General features: G+C 40.4%; 1 protein-coding gene across 1 annotated transcript in view; it reads right to left on the bottom strand.

The window, feature by feature from the left end:
- Positions 1–10488, bottom strand: part of CEP85L (centrosomal protein 85 like) — a 148620-nt gene extending 138132 nt beyond the window's left edge. Inside the window, exon 1 of the mRNA XM_071548967.1 lies at positions 10442–10488. Within this exon, the coding sequence (XP_071405068.1) occupies positions 10442–10454 (13 nt within the window). The 5' untranslated portion in view covers positions 10455–10488. The remainder of the gene's footprint in view (positions 1–10441) is intronic.
- Between the last annotated feature and the right edge of the window lie 11721 nt (positions 10489–22209).

Consider the following 22209-nt stretch of genomic DNA (forward strand, 5'->3'; position numbering starts at 1 on the left):
AAGGCAAGAAAAGTCCTGCAAATTTTCCAAAGCAGAATCTTTTCATTGCCCCATATCTGTATAATCTCAGTCTCTTTGCTGGGGCCTATGGTGTAGTGACAGCAGGAATACTAGCACAGGGTTACTCGTCCTCACCATCCATAGCAATATGGTTCACCAGAGATGTGTTACTTTCACATGTGTAAAACAATTTCCAAAACAAAGGATTTAAATATACATTACTAATCTTATGTCTTTTGTCCAGAAGACAAAACAAAAATATTTTAATGAAATAATATAGCAAAATCATACTACTATGTCATAGAAATATCTGTTAAAAACTGTAAGAGATAACTTCTAGAAATACTCAGACACATACCAGCACTTCCATCATTTGGGCACTTATTTTATGGGGCTTTTTGAGACTAACTCTTTGCTCGTGTTTTTTCTGCTCAGTTTCTCTCACAAGCCTGGCTGTTATTTCCCCATTCCCTCTCTGGTTAATCACATTCTTTTCTCAGCTTCCTCCTTGCTCTGCTTGTATGTTGTCTTCTCAGGTGCCTTCACCTTTTCACCATCTGCCTTGCTTGGGTGTTTGCTCAAGAGGAGAAACATTTCTTGCTATAGGACCTCTGCACTGGTGGCCCCCTCTGCTGCCCTTCATTGTGCTACCCCTCAGCTTTGCCACTATGAGCTTTGGAAAGCTGAATTAATGATCATGGACAGTGTCAGTTTGAAAAGTGCAAGGCAGTTTATAAAAGATGGAAAGATGTGCTTTTACAGGATCAAAGCCTCTACAGGAGTAAAGACACCTCTTGGCCTGGAAACAGATCTTTTAGGAGAGGCTTTGTGCCTAACCTTTTATAATGCTCTATTTGTAAATTACAATCAAATCATGTTCTATTATGTGAAACTAACATTCTCCTCATCACACCAGCTTTGAATTATGTACTGAAACCTCCAATTGCAGCCCCTTGAGTGATGGGACAGGACTGGCTATGAAGTCAGCTGGTGACATTATGAGGGCTATTTTGTCTGCAAACTTAACCTCCACTTCAAGCCCAAACCTAAGAGAGGTGGCATTCCAAGGAGGAGGCTCCAAGTCAGCAATCTTCAAACAGCCACAGTGAGAGACAGCTTCCAGGTAAACCTTCAAACTAGACTTAAAGATAATCCCATAGATCCATGTCCTGAAGCGCTTTGGCAACATATTAAAAGTTGCACCCTGCAGTCCTCTGAAGAGTCCCTAGGGTTCTCCTCCAAGAAAAACAAAGACTGGTTTGATGAAAACAATCAAGAGATCCAGGAATTGCTGAAGAAGAAGAGAACTGCTCACCAAGCACACCTTGCTCAGCCATCTTGCCATATAAAAAAAGCTGCCTTTCGTCTTGCATTGCAGCAAGCTCCAACAGAAACTTCGAGACATCCAGAACAAATGGTGGCTCGACCTAGCAGAAAAGACACAACTATGCGCAGATTTGGGTGACCAAAGAGGATTCTATGATGCCCTGAAAGCAGTGTACGGACCCACACACCAGGTTCAAAGCCCCCTACTCAGTGCAGATGGTCAAATGCTTCTAACAGATAAAACCTCCATCCTGAACCGATGGTCTGAGCACTTGCAGACTCTCTTCAGTGCCAACCGTGTAGTCCAAGGCTCAGCAATTCAGCACATTACACAACAACCGGTGAAACATGAATTGGATGCAGCCCCTACTATGGGAGAGATACTCAAGGCCATACAACAGGTGAAAACTGGCAAGGCAGCTGGGGTTGATGGAATGCTACCTGAAATCTGGAAGCATGGAGGTCAAGCACTCCATGCCAAATTCCACGAGCTTGTTGTGTGTTGCTGGGAACAAGGGGAACTACCACCAGATCTCCATGATGCAGTCATCATCACCCTGTACAAGAAGAAAGAAGAAAAATCAGACTGCTCAAATTACCGAGGTATTACTTTGCTCTCCATTGCTGGTAAAATCCTTGCAAGAATACTTCTGAACAGATTAGTACCCACTATTGCAGAAGATCTTCAACCTGAAAGCCAGTGTGGTTCCAGAGCCAATAGGAGCACCACAGACATGGTGTTTGTTCTCAGACAACTGCAAGAGAAGTGTAGGGAACAGAACAAAGGTCTCTATGTAACCTTCGTTGACCTCACCAAAGCTTTTGACACTGTGAGCAGAAAAGGCATGTGGCAGATCCTGGAACGTTTAGGATGTCCCCCCAAGTTCCTCAAAATGATCATCCTCCTACATGAGGATCAGCGTGGACAAGTCAGATATGGCGATGCACTCTCTGAGCCCTTTCCAATAACCAATGGTGTGAAACAAGGTTGGGTTCTTGCACCAACTCTATTCACAATCTTCTTCAGCATGATGCTCCAAAGAGCCACAGCAGACCTCGATGAAGAAAACGGCATCTACATCCGATATCGTACCGATGGAAGCCTCTTCAACCTAAGGCGACTGAAGGCCCACACCAAGACCCTGAATCACCTTGTCCGTGAGCTGCTTTTTGCTGATGATGCCGCCCTCGTTGCTCACACAGAAGCAGCTCTGCAGCGCTTAACATCCTGCTTTGCAGAGGCTGCTGAACTTTTGGGGCTGGAAGTCAGCCTGAAGAAGACGGAAGTTCTCTACCAACCTGCCCCTCAAGAAGTCTTCCATCATCCTCACATCACCATAGGCAATTCAGAGCTTAAGTCGGTCCAGCAGTTCACCTATCTGGGAAGCATCATTTCCTCAGACGGTAAGATTGACAAAGAGATAGACAACAGGCTAGCAAAGGCATACAGAGCCTTTGGAAAACTCCATAAAAGAGTCTGGTCCAATAAACACCTGAAGAAAAGTACAAAGATTAGTGTCTACAGAGCCATTGTACTGTCTACTCTTTTACATGGGTCTGAATCATGGGTCATCTACCGCCACCACCTGCGGCTTCTCGAACGCTTCCATCAGCGCTGCCTCCGTTCAATCCTAAACATCCACTGGTCTGATTACGTGACCAATGTGTCTGTTCTTGAACAAGCAGGGGTCAGCAGTATCGAGGCCATGCTGATGAGAACGCAGCTGTGCTGGGCAGGGCATGTCTCCAGGATGGAGGATCACAGCCTTCCGAAGATTGTGCTCTATGGTGAACTCGCCACCGGCTGTCGCAAGAGAGGAGCCCCGAAGAAGAGATACAAGGACTCCCTGAAACAACACCTCAGCCTTGGCCATATTAACTGCCACCAATGGTCCACTCTGGCCTCCAATCGGGATTCATGAAGACACACCATTCACGACGCTGCTGCTTCCTTTGAGAATGCATGGAGAGTCAGTCTTGAGAAAAGACAACGCAGAAAGAACCGTTCCTTGCCAATGTCACCTAGGGAGACGTTCCACTGTGCCTTCTGTGACCGGACCTGCCTATCCCGTATCGGCCTTTTTAGCCACCAGCACGCTTGTAGCAAGCGTGGGTAGTGCCCTTCTCAAATCTTCGTTTGCGAAGCCTAGCCATGATTTGATTAGTAGCTAAGTCATGTTAGGAGAGGGGCTGTGGAAGCTGCCTGGCTTTGCTGCTCTGCCCTATATTCAGGCTCTCACTGCAGATTGAGTTCAGGGCTCTGTCCCTGGGCTGAGGGGCTTGCTCAGCCCTGCCTGTCATCATGTCCACTGCCACACACTTTCCTAGGAACCTACTGCAGTGGCAGGGTATGCAAAAAATCTTATGAGAGAAAAAAGTCTTCAAATAATGCAACTGCTCACACCCACACCCAGAAAAGGGAAATATTTATAAACAATTCTGCCTGTATTTATATAGTTTCCATGGCTTTCCTCTGTCAGACTCCATCTGTGCTTTCCCTGAGACCATCCTCCTTACGATGCACTTATTCTGTCCCTGTAACTTTTCAGAAACAAGGGAGGGATTTCATTCATAATTTTTACTGAACAAACTGCAAGCAGGAAGAAACAGCACTCATCAGTGATGACATGTTTAGCTAACTTATTATGACATCTGATACCTGACAGGGGTAAAAATGCAGCAAAAGTCAATGGTGACAGCAAAGACCTCTTGTCTATGCTGTAACGCCTTGAGGTGCTACCGTGTTAGGCAATGTTTCCTGTTGGAACTTGGTTGTGAGTGAGGAGGCTACTGTGTAAAAGGGGATCAGAAAAGGTCAGCCTGTTTCCCTGTCCAGCAGAAGGATGGTGATGTGTCATACAAGAATCAGACCAGTCCTGCACACAGAAGGCTTTCATTTCCTGCTCTTATTCTGGTGCATGACATGAATTTTAGGTACAGGATAGCACTTCTACCCACTTTCCAAACACCATTTCTACTGATTTGTGCTGCTGTTCCAGAGGAAATAGTGACTGTGGTGCAAAGTGTTTCCTGCAGATTAATGGCTGGGTGGGAGCAAATGGTGGTCTATAAGTAAGGTGAGGGATATTAACTCCAAACAGTTGATAAATCTTTAGGTAATCTCTTGACCTCTGTTGGGTATTGCCATAAAAATTGGAAAAAAATCCCATGCGTTTTTTCTGTATGACGTAGCCACCACTGGTATGTGTAGAATATATATATCAGTAAATCCTTTGGCTCTCTCTCAGTGCTGCAGTCATCATAAATTGTTATTTTAAGGGAAAGACATGTTAATGTGCTGGGAGGAGCAGGGAAGGAAACCATAATTGCTTTGAAAACCACAGTCAGAAATTAAGGCTTAGTTTTTCATTTTCTGAAATGTCTTTACTTCCCTATAGCATCAGTTTTTTAATTCTTACTGCTGTTTAGAATTTTAGGCTCCAGTCCTCAGAGCCATTTACTTCATCCCTTCCCTTAAGTAGCTCCTATTATTTTTTTCTCAGAGGATTCACCAGAATATGACTGGGTGGTGTTTGTGTGACTTACATGTGTGTGCAGAGGAGGAAGTGAGAACAGAAATACATCATCAGCATTTGAAAAGGATGTTACAGCGCAGATAACCAGCAAGCAGCTCTGCATGTAGATGGTAATGGACAAACTGCACTTCTGCTCGAGGAGGAGATTGTAGAGGTGAAAAGCTTAAAAGGAAGGTAGCTACATCTAATTAATTCCTTGCACTTTACTGAGATCTTCACTGCACAACTTTTTCTCCCCTGTGCATTTTATCACAGTGTGTGCTCCTCCTATCAATCTACTTTATGGAAATTTTATTGCTTTTAAAAACATCTCAGAAAGGATTTCAGCTTATATAAGGACTAACAAGATTTCATCACCCTGTGTCCTTGTCCATCACAAGACATCACTGCACAAACTATTCCAAGGAATTCCTTCAGAAGGGACGCTGTGCTGTTGCCCATACATCCAAGGGCAAGCAGATGGAAAAATTAAAATTATGATGACACTGATACAAATTAATTAAATAAGGTAGAGGAGTATTTTACAAATGCTAACCTGCCACAGAACTCAGCAGTATTTTAAAAATGATGCAATTGTATTTCTGTCAGAGTCAGCAGTAGATGCAATAATCTTCGGATAAGATCCTTTGTCTCCTGACAGGCTGTTGAGGACATGGAGGCAAGACTAATTCCTGAAGTAACTTGGAGGATGATGAAGGCACTGTGTAGTCAAGCCCCAATTTAGGTACTGATGATGCACATTGGAAAATATCTTCTCTTTAAAAGCTTTGGTAGCAACATTTTGGATTAAAGGCAAATGCTATACTTGTATTATTAGACCAATTTTAGTTACAGGACCTGGTCCAGTTACAGATCTGGTCCAGTCATTTATAGGTGAAACTAAATTGCCATATGTGCCACTTTTCCCGCCCTCTTTGTTAATCTTCTTCTCTGCTTGCTCAACGCTATTTACAAATGCTAAGTTTATTGACAGTGAAGCTTCCTTTTCCACATGGTGTTTCATGGCTTTAATCCATGCATTTCTGGGGACTTGTAAACCATGGGTTGAAAATTGTTAATCTTCCCCTCTGTAGAGACCTTGCATAAGCCAAGACCACCTCTGCTGCAACAATCCCTTGTGGTTTCTTAAACAGTTGCTATGCTCTGTGATCAAGATGCCTTTGCACACAAGATGATGCACATCAGCCACACCACTGCCTTGTTTCTGTAGATGTAATTCTCATCTCTCTATTGCAGAAGGGCAATGAAAATCTTTTGCCAGGCCTTTTACACACTGAGCAGGGGTTCAATTAAATCACCAGTCTGCAGAAGCTGTTGCCTTTACTCTTCAAACAGATATTCTCTGTGTTTGCAAAACAAACCCACTTGTTGGGACCCTTTCTGGCATTATAACTCCATTACTGAGTTTCTCCGGAAAGCTGGGAAAGTACCAGAAGCTAACGGATGTTCTGTATACTGCCAGCTTTCACCTTGAACCAATCACTTAGTTTATGTTGTTTGTCAAGCCCACTGATCTTACCACACCTGGGAAGATTTTGGAAGCCAACCTTACCTGCCTCCAGTGATTCCACAGTGGTACTTTGTGAATCACAAAATGCTTTACTAAGGAAGACCTAACAGCTGTCAAGTCTCATCATATTGAGAAGTGGAATGTTTTCAGACACACTCCTCTCTGCTAGGAATCTTTTGAAAAGGACCTAATTTCACTGATCGGGCATCTCTGGTGACTTGTGTAGCTTAACAGCTCACCTTTCTTAAGCACTAACAGCAGAACTGACTTTCCTCATTCTTTATTTACTTATCTATTTGTTTTGTGTAATATAGCACATATGACTTCCTAAACAGACCAGCTCCTCCTCCTCTGGATCATCTTGCTCAGAGCCATCTCCACTTCAGACCATTTTTCACTGATTTCTGGATGACACTCTTAACTTCCTCTGCTACAATTCAATCCTCATCATCATCCTGCTTGTAGAGTTCTGTATTTTGAATATTGTCTTGTCTTTAGAGTGCCATTTCCTGACATCATCAGATGTTCAGCATGAGTCATCTAGAGTCTGACATGCAATGCTTCCTTCTTAGTCCTTATTATTCTAAATACCTCTCAGTTTGAAAACCCTGAAGATAATTCTGCAATTTCAAAGTTCCTGGGAAAATGGCTTGTTTCCACTTTGGCTTTTTTTCTTGCATTTTCTGCAAAGTTTTAGTAGTTTTTCCACTCAGTGTGCATGCCCCTTCACAGTGTTCCCTGCCTCAGCCTTTTCACAGGCCAGGATATCTTCTAATATCAGGGGTATCTTATCCACTTTCATAGCATATTCTAGGGAGAATTTTCAGGATCCGTAGATGTCCCTCTGCACTTTGTTCTGGGCTCGTGCCAAAAGCTTGTGGTTCACTGTTTTCTCACGATCCAATTTTGTCATAGGCATCTGTGGCATCTTCTACTAATGCCTTGATTTACCTTCACTGCTCGTGCTGCTGTAAAGCAACAGAAGATTTGCTGGAACATTTGTCACTGACATAAAGAAGGAGCATGCAAGTTTTAGGGAAGAATCACTCATGATACTGTCAATAGCAGCTGGAATATTTCAGGTCAATTTTCTATTTAGCTTGAGGATAATAATGCACATGTAGAAGATGTAGTAAAAGCTTTTGAAGAGAAAGAATAATTCACTTACTGTTTTCTTGTTTTGGCTCTTGTCTGCACTTATCTCAGTAGGTGGATAATTCAAACAGCACTTGGTGCACAAACATTTCTCTCAAGATACTCTCTAGAATCCTGCTTTTACAAGAGAACAATATGATCTGCTGAAGCATACTGATAGTATGGATGGATTTCATATAGGTGAAGTACACAATAGACACAGAACAGCTAACCTCTGAGCTCCTCTAGCACCTTTGCAAGTTCTTTAAAATCAGATTCTGTTTATGAAAGAGTCAATGGGCTTAGCAACTCCAAATCTCATAACTCGAAACAAAAGAAGTTCTTCACCCAGAGGGTGGTTGGGGACTTGAACAGGCTGCCCAGGGAAGTGGTCACAGCACCAAGCCTGATAGATTTCAAGTAGTGTTTGTATGATAGCCTCAGGCACATGGTGTGATTCTTGGGAATGGTCCTGTGCAGGGCTAAGGATTGGACTTGATTATCCTTGTGGGTTCCTTCCAACTCAGCATATTCTGTGATTCTGTGTTTCTGTGAAATTAAAAAAATCCTCACAGAACTAAAAATTCAGAGACACATTAGAAATAAATAAAGATAATAATAATATTGTCCATATAAACTCTTTGCAAAAGCATCTAGTTCATAGTAGGCATGAGTTCTATCAAAGGTACAACAAAGAATCTAATCTTAACTTACATACTCTATGATACAAACCCCATTTTGTGAATTAGAGGACCACTGGGCAGAGACACAAGCACTGAATCACGTGGTAAATCAAATGCATTATTTATTACTTAGTAGGTCTTCTGTAATTCAATTCTGTTCATTGACTTATTTATGAAGTACAGTAAGAAAGAAATTGAATTCTTGTGGGAAGAAAATAAGGTTTTATATTCAGCTGCTATGTCAGCAAAAGTTGAAATTAACAAACATGACCTGAAAAGATGCCATAATATTCTTAGCCACTGCTTAGGAAATACTGACTGAAGCACATCAAACAAATGAAGGAAGGTGCATAGAGCAATGGTGAAAGATGATACCCAGCTTCTGGTTTCTCAGGGCACCAAAGAGCTTGTGCATTATAGGCAACAGAAATGAGAGCTTCCCTTTGCATGAAACTCATCCTCCTCCTGAGCATTCATGGCAAACCACTCACACCACTGCCAGGCTTGGCACAGACAGAGATTTGGGCTGGCATCACCAACACTAAGCTACAATAATCCTTTAAAATAAAATTTGCCACAAGACAGCAGGAAGGTGACTCAGAATGCAAGATCCTGTTCTCCACAGTTGTCTGATTGTGAGTCCCTGCTGGCACTGTCAGTGGTGATGCCCATGAGTGCCAAATGTAATGGTAGTTTCTCTGACATGAAGCCTTTTGGAGACTCACAGGAGACAGCGGACACAAGATGAATAGGGGAATTTAAAAAATACCCTCTCTCTTCTCCACATCAAAGTGTTGGTATAGTGTCTATGACTCTCCCGGAGAGCAGCTTTCTGGCTTCCCACTGCCTGGCACTGTATTCCTAATTCTGCAGCTGAAGTACCTAAGATTGCCTCTCACAGTTCACTGAAATACCGTGTGATGCCCAAGGACTGTACATTTCTCTCTACTTCATCTCAGAAATGGAAATTAGTCCCTATTGCAAAGGCTACCATTATAAGTCTCTAGATTTCACAATTCTTCACATAAACTACAGGAACCATCAAAGTGTCACTGATGAGCATACAGCTAAATAATTTATTTTCCTTATACTCATTTCACACACTAAATGATAATAATTCATACTCTTTTTTTTTTCATTTGCTACTTTTCAAGTTAATGGCTTGTTTTCCTTTTCTAAATCTTACTTTTTTTCTAGAAGTAACAATGGAAATTTTGCTTGAGTAAACTGGAACTTGTAAACTGATCAGAGACATGTTAAAGAAATTAAAACTTTTTGAGTGGGTAGAAAGCAGAGTGTTCAGACACAGAGGAAAACTCGGAGTGCACAGAACGTGCTGAGGCTCTCAGCTCTTCACGGCCTGAAAAGAACAGCCCCTCTATGGCTTGCTCTGCGTTGGCTTAATTCCCGCATGACCAGCAAAACAACTGCTTAGCAACCCAGCTTTTCCCACAACATTTCCTGTGTGCCCAGAAAAAAAAGTATAGCACCTAATATTCTTTCTGGTTAATCCTCTCATTTGAGAGCTGTAATTCAGCCCTCTGTGTACATGGGAGCTGTAACTAGTAAGGCAATTGCTGTCGTGACAGTCAGTGCAGGCAAAGTCAAAACAGCCCTGTGATCTGTGCTGCAAACTGTGCAGCAACGCTGAGAGCCCTGAGTAGGTTATCTGTTCATCAGACAGACAGCAAACTTGTATCTCCCCTAACAAAGGCAGGAAGCCATGGCTGTTAGCAAAAAGGTACAGATATCCTTCCTATTGAGAAATCTGCTTTGTGAACTGCAAGGGAGCTCTTTAGCACACACTTCAGAACTGTCGGGAGAGTCCATCTGAAGGCATAAATAATTCAGTCCTTCAAGAAAATAGTGCTAGTTTGAACATGTGAAGTTGCTTTTTCAGTTACTGTCTTTAAAAAACATTTACAGTAATACTGCAGATTTACTAATAGTTACAGTTTCTTATCTGACATTCCAGCTGCAGCAGCATCTTGCAAGTCCATATTTAAGGGACTTTCCTGAGTTTCAGCACCAGTATAAGAAAGAGCTGCCTTGAATCTTATGCAGCTGTTTCTGAGCAACAAGCTGAGGGGACTGCAGAATACACAAATTTGCCCATATATTCTCTGGAAGCGAAAGCCTTCTCATCCCTCCAAAAGACAGCACTGTTTGAGAAGCACTGTAAATAAGTCTTAACTGGCACAATTAAGAAAGCTTTCTTAACCAAACACGCAGAAATTAGGGCAGCAACTTACTTGCCGTCTTCATAACTTCCTCAGGAACATTGTCTTTCAAGTGAGTGCAACAGGAAATTGTGGTGATTACGGGTAAGCTGCACGACTGCAGTTCAAACCACCCACTGCCAAGTGCAGAGGCACTCAGCGCTGGATTGGTAAGCAACAATAGACAGCCGCCTCCCCTTCTTCTTGTACTTTGCATGCAAATCTTAAACTGACGCCAAGTGGAGAGAAGTGACTTTAACAAAGATCTACATGAAATATGTCTGTGAGAAGGCCTTATTAATCATGATAGCCCTATGCTCAGAATAGCAATATAAGAAAGAAATAGCACTTACCTCTGTGAAGTTCTCTGAGACCTACAGATGAAAAGCATCCTAGGCCTGCTGCCATTGAACACTGATTTTATCTGGACAGGTGTTCACTGTCTTTATTTAAGGCAATACTGACCTTTACTTCCATTTTGTCATATAGGGGTGAACTCTGACCCTCTTGCCCTGTTTTTTGTTGTACTGTGGTAGAGATGTGCACAGTTATGGGTCGAGTAAGTCCAAAGACAATGCCACATACCCTTGCACTCTCTGTTGAGGCAGAACTATGCCCATAGTGAATCAGGACCCTGCCCCTACCTTTTTGCAACCAGGTTTCATAGTAGAGCAGGCAGCTCACTGAAACTGTGCCAGTGTCCTGCAACCTTTAAGAGAGGAGCTACAATCTATTTTTTTCTGAATTAGCATTGGACAGATGCAGAAAGCTGTCACTAATATCCAGCTCACAGAAATATGTATGTAAGACTGGGAACTCAGGGAAAAGCTCTGATACCATCAGATACTGCAGTTTGGCATGTTTTGAATAATTGGATTGCCTCACCAAGGATTTATACTTTCAACTCTGCATCTTTATCAATATCAGCTCAGCACTCACTGGAGGGTTAGTTAAGGTAGAGAGTAGCAGCAGAGCAACAAAATATTCATGCAAGTGGATGAAATGTTGATAACTAAGTTGTAACTGCAAGAACACCTGAAAAATCTTTCAGAGATGCTGTGGCTGGAAAAGACAGCAGAATTACAGAAAAGAGCAGTTGCACAGGAATGCTGAAGGACAGATCTAGCCTACTGAACCTGTGTTTCTGGGCATGAGTCAAGAAATTTTCAGAATCCTTCTAGGAACTGTTAGCTTTGTAAACTGAGTCAACTCTGTGACACAGACTCCAGGAGGTCCTTCTTGCACAGCTACATGTCAGACTAACAAGCACTGGAGATGCACATACAAACGGAAACATCTGTGCCAGCAAGTTAGCAATGCTCTCTTACATAACACAAGGAAAAGGGCATAGAGGCTCCCTGAAGGAAAAGTTTTACCTAGCTTCAGTGAAATCATCTGGTTTCTCTGCATTTTTCCCATTAGACAGTGTTCCCTCACTGTATCTGTGGATAGTCTGAGCAGCAGTGTCTGGAAAAACATATTTTGAACTTCTGTAGAATCCCTGCATGCCCCAAGCGCACCTGCCACGAGGGTTATCTGATACCTCAGGCAATTTTGCCATTTTTTAAAGAACCTGCAAATGCAGACAGAAAATAGCATCGTCCCTCTCCCCTCCCCCTACTACCTGCACTACCATTTTATCAGCAGATAACTGCAGCAGATGATTTGACAAGAGTGGTGTATATTACAGCTGACTGAAGTGAAAAGGCTGACCCCTGAGAAGTCAGACATCTCTGCAATTGATCTAGAACTAAAGTTCTTTTGTCCTTGAGTTTCATCATCCATTTTTTTTCTCTGGGTTCTTCTTATTGCCTTACCCCTGCATTTCCTTTTCAAGTGATTCTTCACGTTCCAGCTTCCTCACTTCTCTCTTATTCCTAGAATCACAGAATCATAGAATAGTTTTGATTGGAATACATCTTTAGAAGTCAAGTAGTCAAAACCCCTGAAGCGAGCAGGGACATCTTCCACTAGACCAGGTTGCTCAAAGCTCTGTCAAACTTGACCTTGAATGTTTCTTATTGTGATGCATCCACCACTTCTCTGAGCAACCTGTACCAGTGTTTCATCATAATTTTTTTTCCTTATATCTAATCTAAATCTACTCTCTTTCAGTTGAAATACATTACCCCTTCTATTGCAACAGGCCCTGCTAAAAAGTCTGATCCCATGACCACCTCTTACTAAGAAGACTTCTAGTAAGTAATTATATAGTTTAAAAAAAAATAAAAGAACTTCTTATGTCTTGACTATTTCCCTTTCTCCCCATATTCTTCCCATCCATACGGACTATACAATACAATCCTCTGTGATTGCTCTCTCCCTTGTCTCTTTGCCTCCCAGCTTTTTCAGGTATAGCCATCATTTTTCTTCATTCAGTTTAACACTGCTAACTCCTCTGTGGAAGTTCATCCAGCTGTCCTGTTCCTTTTTTTCCTAGCCTATCACTCTGCCAACACAGCTGCAGAAAAGGTATAAACTTTGGCCTCAGAATGGGATGGGGTTCTCTTGAGTCTTCATATTGAAAATGTTCCTCTTTGCACTGAATATTGACACATTTATACCAAGTCTCCCCTTGGTCTTGATGTTCAAACATTCATCTTGGTTTGGGGAAACTATTTATTGGTAGGATATTTAACCTTAAGTATTCACAAGAGTAGACAGAAGCTCCCAAGTCGTCTTCTCCTCCCATGATCTAGACAAGTGGCCTAGTCATGAAGTTACTGTCTTTCTCTAAATATTTCATAAAGCTATCCTATTTTAAAATAGAAAAGATTAAAACTGCCTCATCCTATAGTATTATGTAGCTAATTTAAGCATCCATAATAGAGGTGAGTTCAAAAACTCATGAACAGAAGGTGAACTTGAACTTAACCAAGTTTTTGACCTATTGTTTAAAGGGGATATTATCTTGTGCAATGAACCAGATTCATTGAGTACCAAATGCACCTAGTCTTGCCACTGAGTTCAGTAGATATTTGCTCAAAATAGAGATCTCAGTGTAGCTTAGCTACGTGCACTAGGTAGCAACAGACTGTACACAAAACATACACTTAACTCCTGAGGGAACTTCACTGCTGGAAAGCTGGCACACAGAAACTCCTCTTTGTTTTGTGCAGAAGTACTGCGGGGGTTCTGAAGATATAAATTTTTAACTCAGATACCCAAGTCTTTGTTTTTCTGATGCAACACTCTTGAGGCTAAATGAAACACTGAAATATTTTTCCTTGCTAGGAGATATGTCTCCTCATGGGACTAATGGGGTTTACCCATAGCCATTTTCTCATGGGATCCAGACAACTGTTCAGATAAATATGGTTGAGATAAATATTGATCTTGCTACTACTGAGTGCATTTGGGTAATGCTAAGACATGACCTGCCTGCAAATCCCTCCACTGCATTTACACATCTATATTCAGTTGGTGAGACACCTTGCTGTGCTCACCCAAACAAAGTTCACTGCAAATACAGCCTTTTTTTTTTTTTTTCAATTCTGACAGTCTCAGAATGAACCAATCAGCTAAACCAGATCTGTAGTTCAGGTCTATAATTTACATCAGAAAATGGAGACTACAGAGGTTCGTTGGACAGAGAGACAAATACCTGTGGACTAAATAATTACTCTAAACAGTCCGTTTTGATAAACGCTGCCTGAAACAAAACCAAGCCACAGGAATTCGTATTAAAATATTGGTTCTCTAGAGGCAATAGTACCATCTATAGTAAACAGATGTTTAAGCAAGTTTATTTTTTTAATGAATAAGGAACTGTTCTGGAGTTGAGCCTTTTTTGTTATGTGGAGCGCTTTCTTTACATTAGCTATTCTCATTAATGGACAAATTCTTGAGCAACATTTCAAAACTACAGTTATTGCTTCTTACTTTGTTTCTTTAATTCAAACCATGTGGCTTCACGGCGGGGGAAGAGACAAGGATAAGTTTAAAACCAAGCATGGCATCAAGTTCTCTTCTTTTTCAAAAAGGGAAGCATTTTCATTTGAAGTGCCCTTTTTAAGGAAAAACTTCTCAAGAAGATCTTAATAACAGAAATGTTTAAGGGCTGCTCCTCTTCCAATCCTCATAAAGACTTGTTTCCCTCAGTATATTTGCTAGCTCTTTGCAAACTGTATGTCTGAAATCAATGACACCTCCTTTTCAAATTCAAAATTGATTTTTGGCCGGTTAAAAGACAACATCCTAACAATTCCTCATCATGTTTTCAGAAAATTTATTATCACAGCTGGAAATAATCACTCATTCAGGAGGAATACCCATGGTGCATCTTAGAGGAAAAAAAAAGAGAAAAAAAACCAAAAATAAAAAGGCAGAAAGGCAGCTCCTGAACCACTAGAATGGTTAAGAACATTGGAAAGGAATTATTAGCAAACTACAGTGACTTTTAGAAATGTGGCCGCACTGATACTGTGCTGCAAAAATATGTACAATACTGAGAAAAGAAATCCCGTTTCTTTTATTGAGCTCAGCAAGAACACAGAGTATGGAATCCCTATCAGATTGCTGTATTTCCAGCATTTCCAGCTGTGGTCTCTTATGGCTGTAACTCCTCTTAGCACTCAGGGCAATTACTTAACCACACAATAATTTCTTTTACTTCACTTTGCTGATTCCATACCTGTTTATCTTGACTTTATTCAGCCTAAGAACTAGTTCAAAATCCATTGATTTAAAATGTGTCTTTTTACACAAAAAGTGTTCAGGAAGGGCCACTCTTCTGTGGTTTGTGCTTCACAGACTTTCTCTTAATCTCATTGTTTTCACTGACAGTGTTGAGTTTCTGATTTTCTAAATCCCTTGAGACCTGTAGAGACCACACAAGGAGAAGAAACAGTTAATCCTTCTCCACATTGTCTATGATGAAAAAATTCTTGATTTGGTCCTATTCACTTGCAATTTACAGAAATCAGTGCAAGACATGTCATTACGTGGGTTTCTTTTGAATATAACATAGAACTTCATATGTTTGCAAATAATCTTCTTTTGGTTATGGGCAATTTGTGAAAACTGATTGAGAATTCAGATTTTTCAATTTTGGCAGACCAGCCTTGTGTTTCTTCCTATACGTAAACCTAGAATACCTGATTCAGTAGAATAAACTCCCTTTTTAGTGCGAGGCAAACACAGAATCCAAAATTGTAGAGTAATGATTCAGAGAAGACATGTATTTAAACAGCTCTCTTTTATTCATATATGTGAAATTTTTTACCTATGGGTAATTTTTTACATATGTGTCCTCCTCAAGGACTTGTGAAATGGTATTGAATTGATGTAAATGTAACATCAAGCATGGACATCAAATTTGTTTCATCATGCATATCCAATGTAGTTGATGACAAAATATTACCTGTAAGATTTATCCAGATGCTGGAATTTTTTTGCAGTGTAGAACACACCATGAAAATATACTTAGAATCTATTATTCTATTATCCTCTCTCTCTCTCTCTCTCTCTCTCTCTATATATATATATATATATATATGTATATATTAAAAAGGTTTTTTCTAGGAAATTCAATTTAATGTGAAATGTGTATTCAATGTGAAAAGTTTAGCCTCTGTTCAAACCCATTCTTTCTCTCAATCTTTCTCTAAGTTTTTTGGTCAGAACTTAGGTCTCTGAAGACACATTTCAAAAATGTTTGCAGGAATAGAGCATCTAAACACTACAAGTTTTTTTCAAACATTAAAATTACATTTTATATTTCTAAATCCAGGCATACTCCATGTTTCTCATTTCTATTGAAGGGTCACATGGCTTTTACAAATCTTCAGATACCTGTCAGTCAACAGTATCAAATAAAACTTCCTCCCTTAAATTGTGCACTTGTAAATTATGACGTTTCTCTTGTCATCTTGTTTCTCAGTCACATTCTCTTTTTCACTGTTTCCTGAGTTTCTTCTTACCACTGGAAAATACTGCTCCAAAGCAGAGTAAGGTATTTTGACTACTAACAAGTGATCACACCAAGGATTTAAAGTACAGATCATTGGAATTTTGGCATAAATAATCTGCCTCTCTCATCCACTAACTCTCAGTGACAGTAATTTCTGATTTGTAAAGATACATTTTGTGTTTCAAACTCATGAAAGTATGCTTTAAATTGAGTGAAAGTTATTGAAGTGACAAGATTTTTTAGGAATAATAACCAACAGAAAATGATGGCATAAATTGCTATGCATTATTCTGTAATAACAACGATGAAGCAATTAACTGAAAAAGCAATCCTGTTGCCACCTGAAGCAGCTTCTTTCTGCCAACACCTCAGTATATGGTATGCCAGTATTGTCCACTGTATTAGTTTTATGTAGGGAAGAGACTGACTTTTGAAATCATGATTCCCCTGATATCCATATCAATGAATACAGGAACACCTATCCAGGTCAATTACTTTGGGCCTACCAGCTGATGTTTCAAGACAGAAGTAATCCAGAAAGAAAAAAACACAGGATGCTGTGACAACCACTGATAAACTCCTACGCTAACACATGGCCATAGGGTCTTTTTGCAACTGGTGGGAAAAGACTCAGGTTGGGAGTGCAGGGACTTCCTGTTGTCTTGGAGTAAATAGATTTTTTTACCAACTGTAAGTTATTGATTGAGTGAATAAACATATAATTACAGTAATTGGTTGTTTATGTTAAAGTGTTACTGTTATTTCAAACCTTTCATTTATAGAGAATTCACTGTGTGAAGTAAAATCAATTGTTAAACAATGGGTCATGAAAAGAAACTAGAAAGTGCAGGAACAGTAAGAAATGTGCATGTTGGAGTCAGACTTCGTTTAGGGTTGAATTTGATGATCTTAAAGGTTCTTTCCAACCTAAATGATTCTATAACTCTATGTGCAACTGCTAGAGACAAGCACTCTGCCCAAGGGCAATAAAGTACTCAAAACCTAGTTACAGATATGAAGAAAACCAGGAAAATTAACTTCTTGCTGCATACCTGGTGTTAGATGTACATTTACTTTTGTGGCTTAGTAGATAGGGGTTCACTGCAATGTTATGCCATATAACATGGTCCACAGGGACCATGAACAGAAATTGTAATGGACATACCATTAAATTGTTGTTATAGGAATTACTGTAGCAGAATCCACCTGAACCAATGAAGGAGGAGTGCAAGTGCAAGTGCAGCAGTGACCTGACCTGAGCTGGCTTTGGTGCCCAGTAACTCCATACCACCTCTCCTGTCCTGAGTGACCACCATAACAGATGGAGCCCAAAGACATGGATTAAGGAACTCAGTGGGCATTTTACAGGCATGTTACAGTGGTGGTCCATAGACTAAGGGAAAGATATCTGTGTATTATACCAAAGGATGGAAAGGCGGATGGTAGTTAATAATGATGTATTGGATAGTGTGGGACCTGAGCATGATGTAAATGGTATGGTGAAATGAGGGATGGAGAACGTGATGGTTTTGGCTAGGGTAGTAAGTTTTCTTCATACTAGCTGGTATAAGTCTGTGTTTTAGATTTGTGCTAGAAACAGCGTTAATAATACAGGGATACTTTTGTTACTGCTGACCAGTGCTTACACACAATAAAGGCCTTTCTGCCTTTCATCCCACCAGCTGTGGGTGGAGAAGCAGTTGGAAGGGGACACAGCCAGGGCAGCTGACCCCAACAATATGACCAAAGGGATATTCCATACTCTATGGCATTATGCTCAGCATACAAACCTGGGGAAAGAAGAAATAAGGGGCAGGGGACATTTAGAGTGATGGTGTTTGCCTTCTCAAGTCACTGTTAGGAGTGATGGACCCCTGCTTTCCTGGGGATGGCTGAACACCTGCCTGCCTATGGGAAGTGGTGAATGAATTCACTGTCTTGCTTTGCTTGTGTGTGTGCAGCTTTTGTTTTATCTATTATACTGTCTTTATCTCAACTCACTTTCACTCTTTGGCTTCTCTTTCCCATTCCACTCAGAGTTTGTGAGCAAGCTATGTGGGGCTTTATTGCTGGCTGGGGTTAAACCACATAAAATAAATTCACTGGACATTTCCAAACATACCCATTTCTATGTTATGTATGGTCATTATTTCTATGTATGGCCAAGGAATACCAAACTAAAATGCAAGTTATTCCTAAAGAGAGCCACACACTGGTGAACTCCTTTCATCTTCTGAGTTAATAGTCAGATGATAAAAAGCTTGTACCTAACAGCTGTATGGCTTAATGAATCACCTGAGTCTGAGGACCTTCTCTGTAAACAATTCTATGAGCCATAAGTAAAATGGCACAGTTTGGGAATTCTGACAAAATTTGATCAGAAAAGGACTGTGAAAGAACTTACCAGAGGTAGTTTACCAGGCCAGTGATAACAACCACAGAGACAAGAATCAGGTCCACTGGTGGTCCCTTTCCTTCTGTTTTTCCTACAGCACATGAATGGAAAGTTTTATTACCAAAAATATTTGCTGGCAGAGCAATTATTAGTGCTGACTCTTTTAGGAAATATATCAGCTGTTTAAAATGTACCAACTCTGCTACTGAAAATAGTTACATCTGTACCGCACAAAATGAAAAAGACACTTATCTGAGAAGGCTCTGATAGCAATTGCCCAGTTCTGCCCTCAAGGTCTACACTGTTACTCTCTAATGTGAAAGGCTGCTGTCCAGGGATTTCAGGGAGGGAGGCTGCTGGGACAGCCACAGAACTCCTCTCACCTGCAGTTTGCTGGAATCAAAGGCATACTTTAAATCAGAATTTAGCTATTGCAGTAAATTTGACTGATGTGTGAGGCAGTGAAGTGACTTAACCTAAGCATTGTAAGTAGAAGCTTGGTTGCAATCACACATAGCCTAAAAAACAGAGAGGAAGAGAGAGAGGAAGAAAGAGAAAAGACGGAAGGAGACATGCATCAAAGAAAGCTGGCCATGGTAGCATGTTTGAAAATAAGAAACACTGGAACCAGACAAGAAAGGAACCATAAAGATAAATCAGAAGCTAAATCCTCTGCTTGTTAAAAAGGGCAAAAATAACAACTTTGAGCTCATGACCCCATTGCAGAGCATGGGATGGCAGTGATGCAGCAGCACAGCACAGCTGGTGGAATTACCTGCTATGCCAGACTCAGCAAAGATTCTGAAACAGCTTCCTTTCCATTTACTCCTACAGATTAAGGTTTGTGCTTCATTTCCACTTAAATATTAAGTGAAGGATTTCAGTGAAATGATTGCAACTGCTTACACACATGAACATAGCAGGATTTACCATGAGCAATCTGGAAAGACTGAAGCAACATTTGTTTTGTTTAATTTAAAAAGCTGTTACTTTTCTCAGTTCCAAGGAAACTAAAGTGATGGCAAGAAATGTGATTGTGCAGATTGCCTGAACTGGTGTTAATTATTTTCTAATCACTGAAAATTAAATTAGGTTTTAAATATACATTATAAATTCTTGTCTGGGTTGTCCAAAGACAGTATAACAAGCTAAAAGTAAATTATAATTACAAGAATATATAATTACATTAATTTTAGAGACTATAAGAAGGATATATTGTCTGTTCAATATAGAATTTTTCCAATGTACAACCAGGTTATTTAATCAAAACATTAAAATAACATATGGTGTAAAATATTATCTTTCATCCTAAATAATTTTGTTTACTGCTTTGCATTATTGACTACCTTGGAGGATCTGCTTATATGTTTCCAAGAACTGCTGTCATGGTTTAACCCCAGTCATCAACCAGAGATTTATTTTTCTACCTATTTTACAATCTGATGGTCTTTGGTCATGACCAACAGGAAAAAGACATTGTTAGGTCTTTGGGTACTGATAACTGGGAAAGAAGGTTTATGGCAGCACAGCTTGTGTAGATGCATTCTGCTCCATAACACTTCCATGGTCATAGACCAGTCTGGAGTACATGGATGCCTGTTATTTGGAAAATTGATCCCATTTTAATGAACATAATAGCTCTTTTTAAATGGCATTAGATTTATTGTATTTTGAAGGAGATCAACAGCAGCCTGCATCTACTTCCACAAAAGTCAACATAAGCATTAATGTCAGGTATAGGAAACAGACTGATCAGACCTGAGTAATTCTTAAATGTTTCATTATAGTGTTGTTGAACAAAGCTCAGAACAAATGAGACATTCAAGAGATCCCATTTTCAATGCTTTATCTTCTTCAGAGATCGAGAAAATGGAAAGAGAATAAGGCACTGTAACTGTTGTCAAGGAGAGTTACCTGACAGCACCTTTCATCAATCATATGCACAAAGATCAGAGAATCTGAAAGCTGCTCTTCTTGGTGAGCCTCATATCAACTGGCAGTCATCAAATACCAGGCAGTGGTAGAGACCCTGTTTCATACCTGGATCTGTGGTTAAAGTAACAGTACATACTTGGTGATCTTCCATGGCAAGTTTGAGATGTTTTTTTTCTGTTTTTTGCTGTTGCCATATGCCTACCAGTTGCCCCCTGAACTCCCAGGGAATGCCTCCACAGATTTCATTCTCTGTGGAGGGATTAAAAAGGACTTATAAAGAGTTCTTTAGATTTCCTCCTATGCCCCAGTATATCAGTAATGTCATGCAAGACATGATTCAAAGTGCTTTGGCAACACCTGACAAATCCAGGCAGATACTTTGCAAAGACTTCTGTAGTATCTGGACAATACATGTAAGAGGGAAAGAAAGAGGCAAAGAGAAATCAACCATCTTCCCTCCAGCACCAATCCAGTATCACTGCTGATCACTGTTAACACCTGGAGAAAAATCTGCAATGAACTGGGCATATTAAGGAATGGGTCTTGATGTACAATGGGGGAAAAATGCCCATCATCTTCTGGAGTACCAAAATGCCCAAGGTACTGTGTGTGATGGACTAAAGCACTAATCTAGTCTGACAAATCTCTCTGCAATCACTGCAGAGCCCAGCAGAGTCCTGATTAATATCTAGGAATTCTGTAAATTTTCTGGTCAATGTTGGTCTAACACATAACAACAAAATACAAAGCCTTCTGAATGCTTCATTAAAGGGTATAAGGGAATTCTCAGAAAAGGGTGAACAAGAAACACTGCTATATAAGGGACACAAGATTGAAATAAGTCCAGCACTAAATTGTATCTGAAAATAAACAACAATAAATTCCTTCAAGCAGACAGGAAGTGGAAAAGAAACAGTAATTTTTTTTCTTTTTAAAAGCCTGTAACTGCTGACCTTGAGCTTCACTGAAGACAAATGAAAGACAAGAGAAGAAAATTCATTTAAAAAAATATGAAACTGATTTGCAGTCCGTTTGTTGACAGCCCTGTAACAGTGCCTGGCAAACAGATACCAATCTGGGTAAGAAATCTGTTTGATTAGCGTGGAAAGATGGTTACAGATGGAAGTGCCTGTGCAGAGGAGCCCAGCCAGCCAGTGACAGGGTTGCTTTCCTTAGGAGGTCCAAGGTTGGAAACAAAATGATGGGGCCAAAATTTTATTTTGCATTAAAGCATGTCAGGATTTTCAGCCATCTGTCCCACTATTCTCTTGAGATACAGCAACCTTTGACATGCTAGCTTTTGCTAAAAGAAGAGGAGTGGCTAATTGGATTCCTAATCCATTAATACTAATCTTTTCACTGAAGTGACAGCAAGTGTGATTTGTCATCTCTGCTTCCCCTGCTGCTTTATGTGGCTTTGTAAATCTGGAGCGCAGAGTTGGTTGCTGCTGCTCACACTTCACTGGAGTGATCTCCAAAGGCTCTGTGTAACCTGAACTCATGACCTGAGGGAGGCAGAAGTTTCCTGTCAATTTCAGCCATATAGGGGCAGGATTTACT

Source organism: Pithys albifrons, chromosome 2 (assembly GCF_047495875.1).
Source record: "Pithys albifrons albifrons isolate INPA30051 chromosome 2, PitAlb_v1, whole genome shotgun sequence".
NCBI lineage: Eukaryota > Metazoa > Chordata > Aves > Passeriformes > Thamnophilidae > Pithys > Pithys albifrons.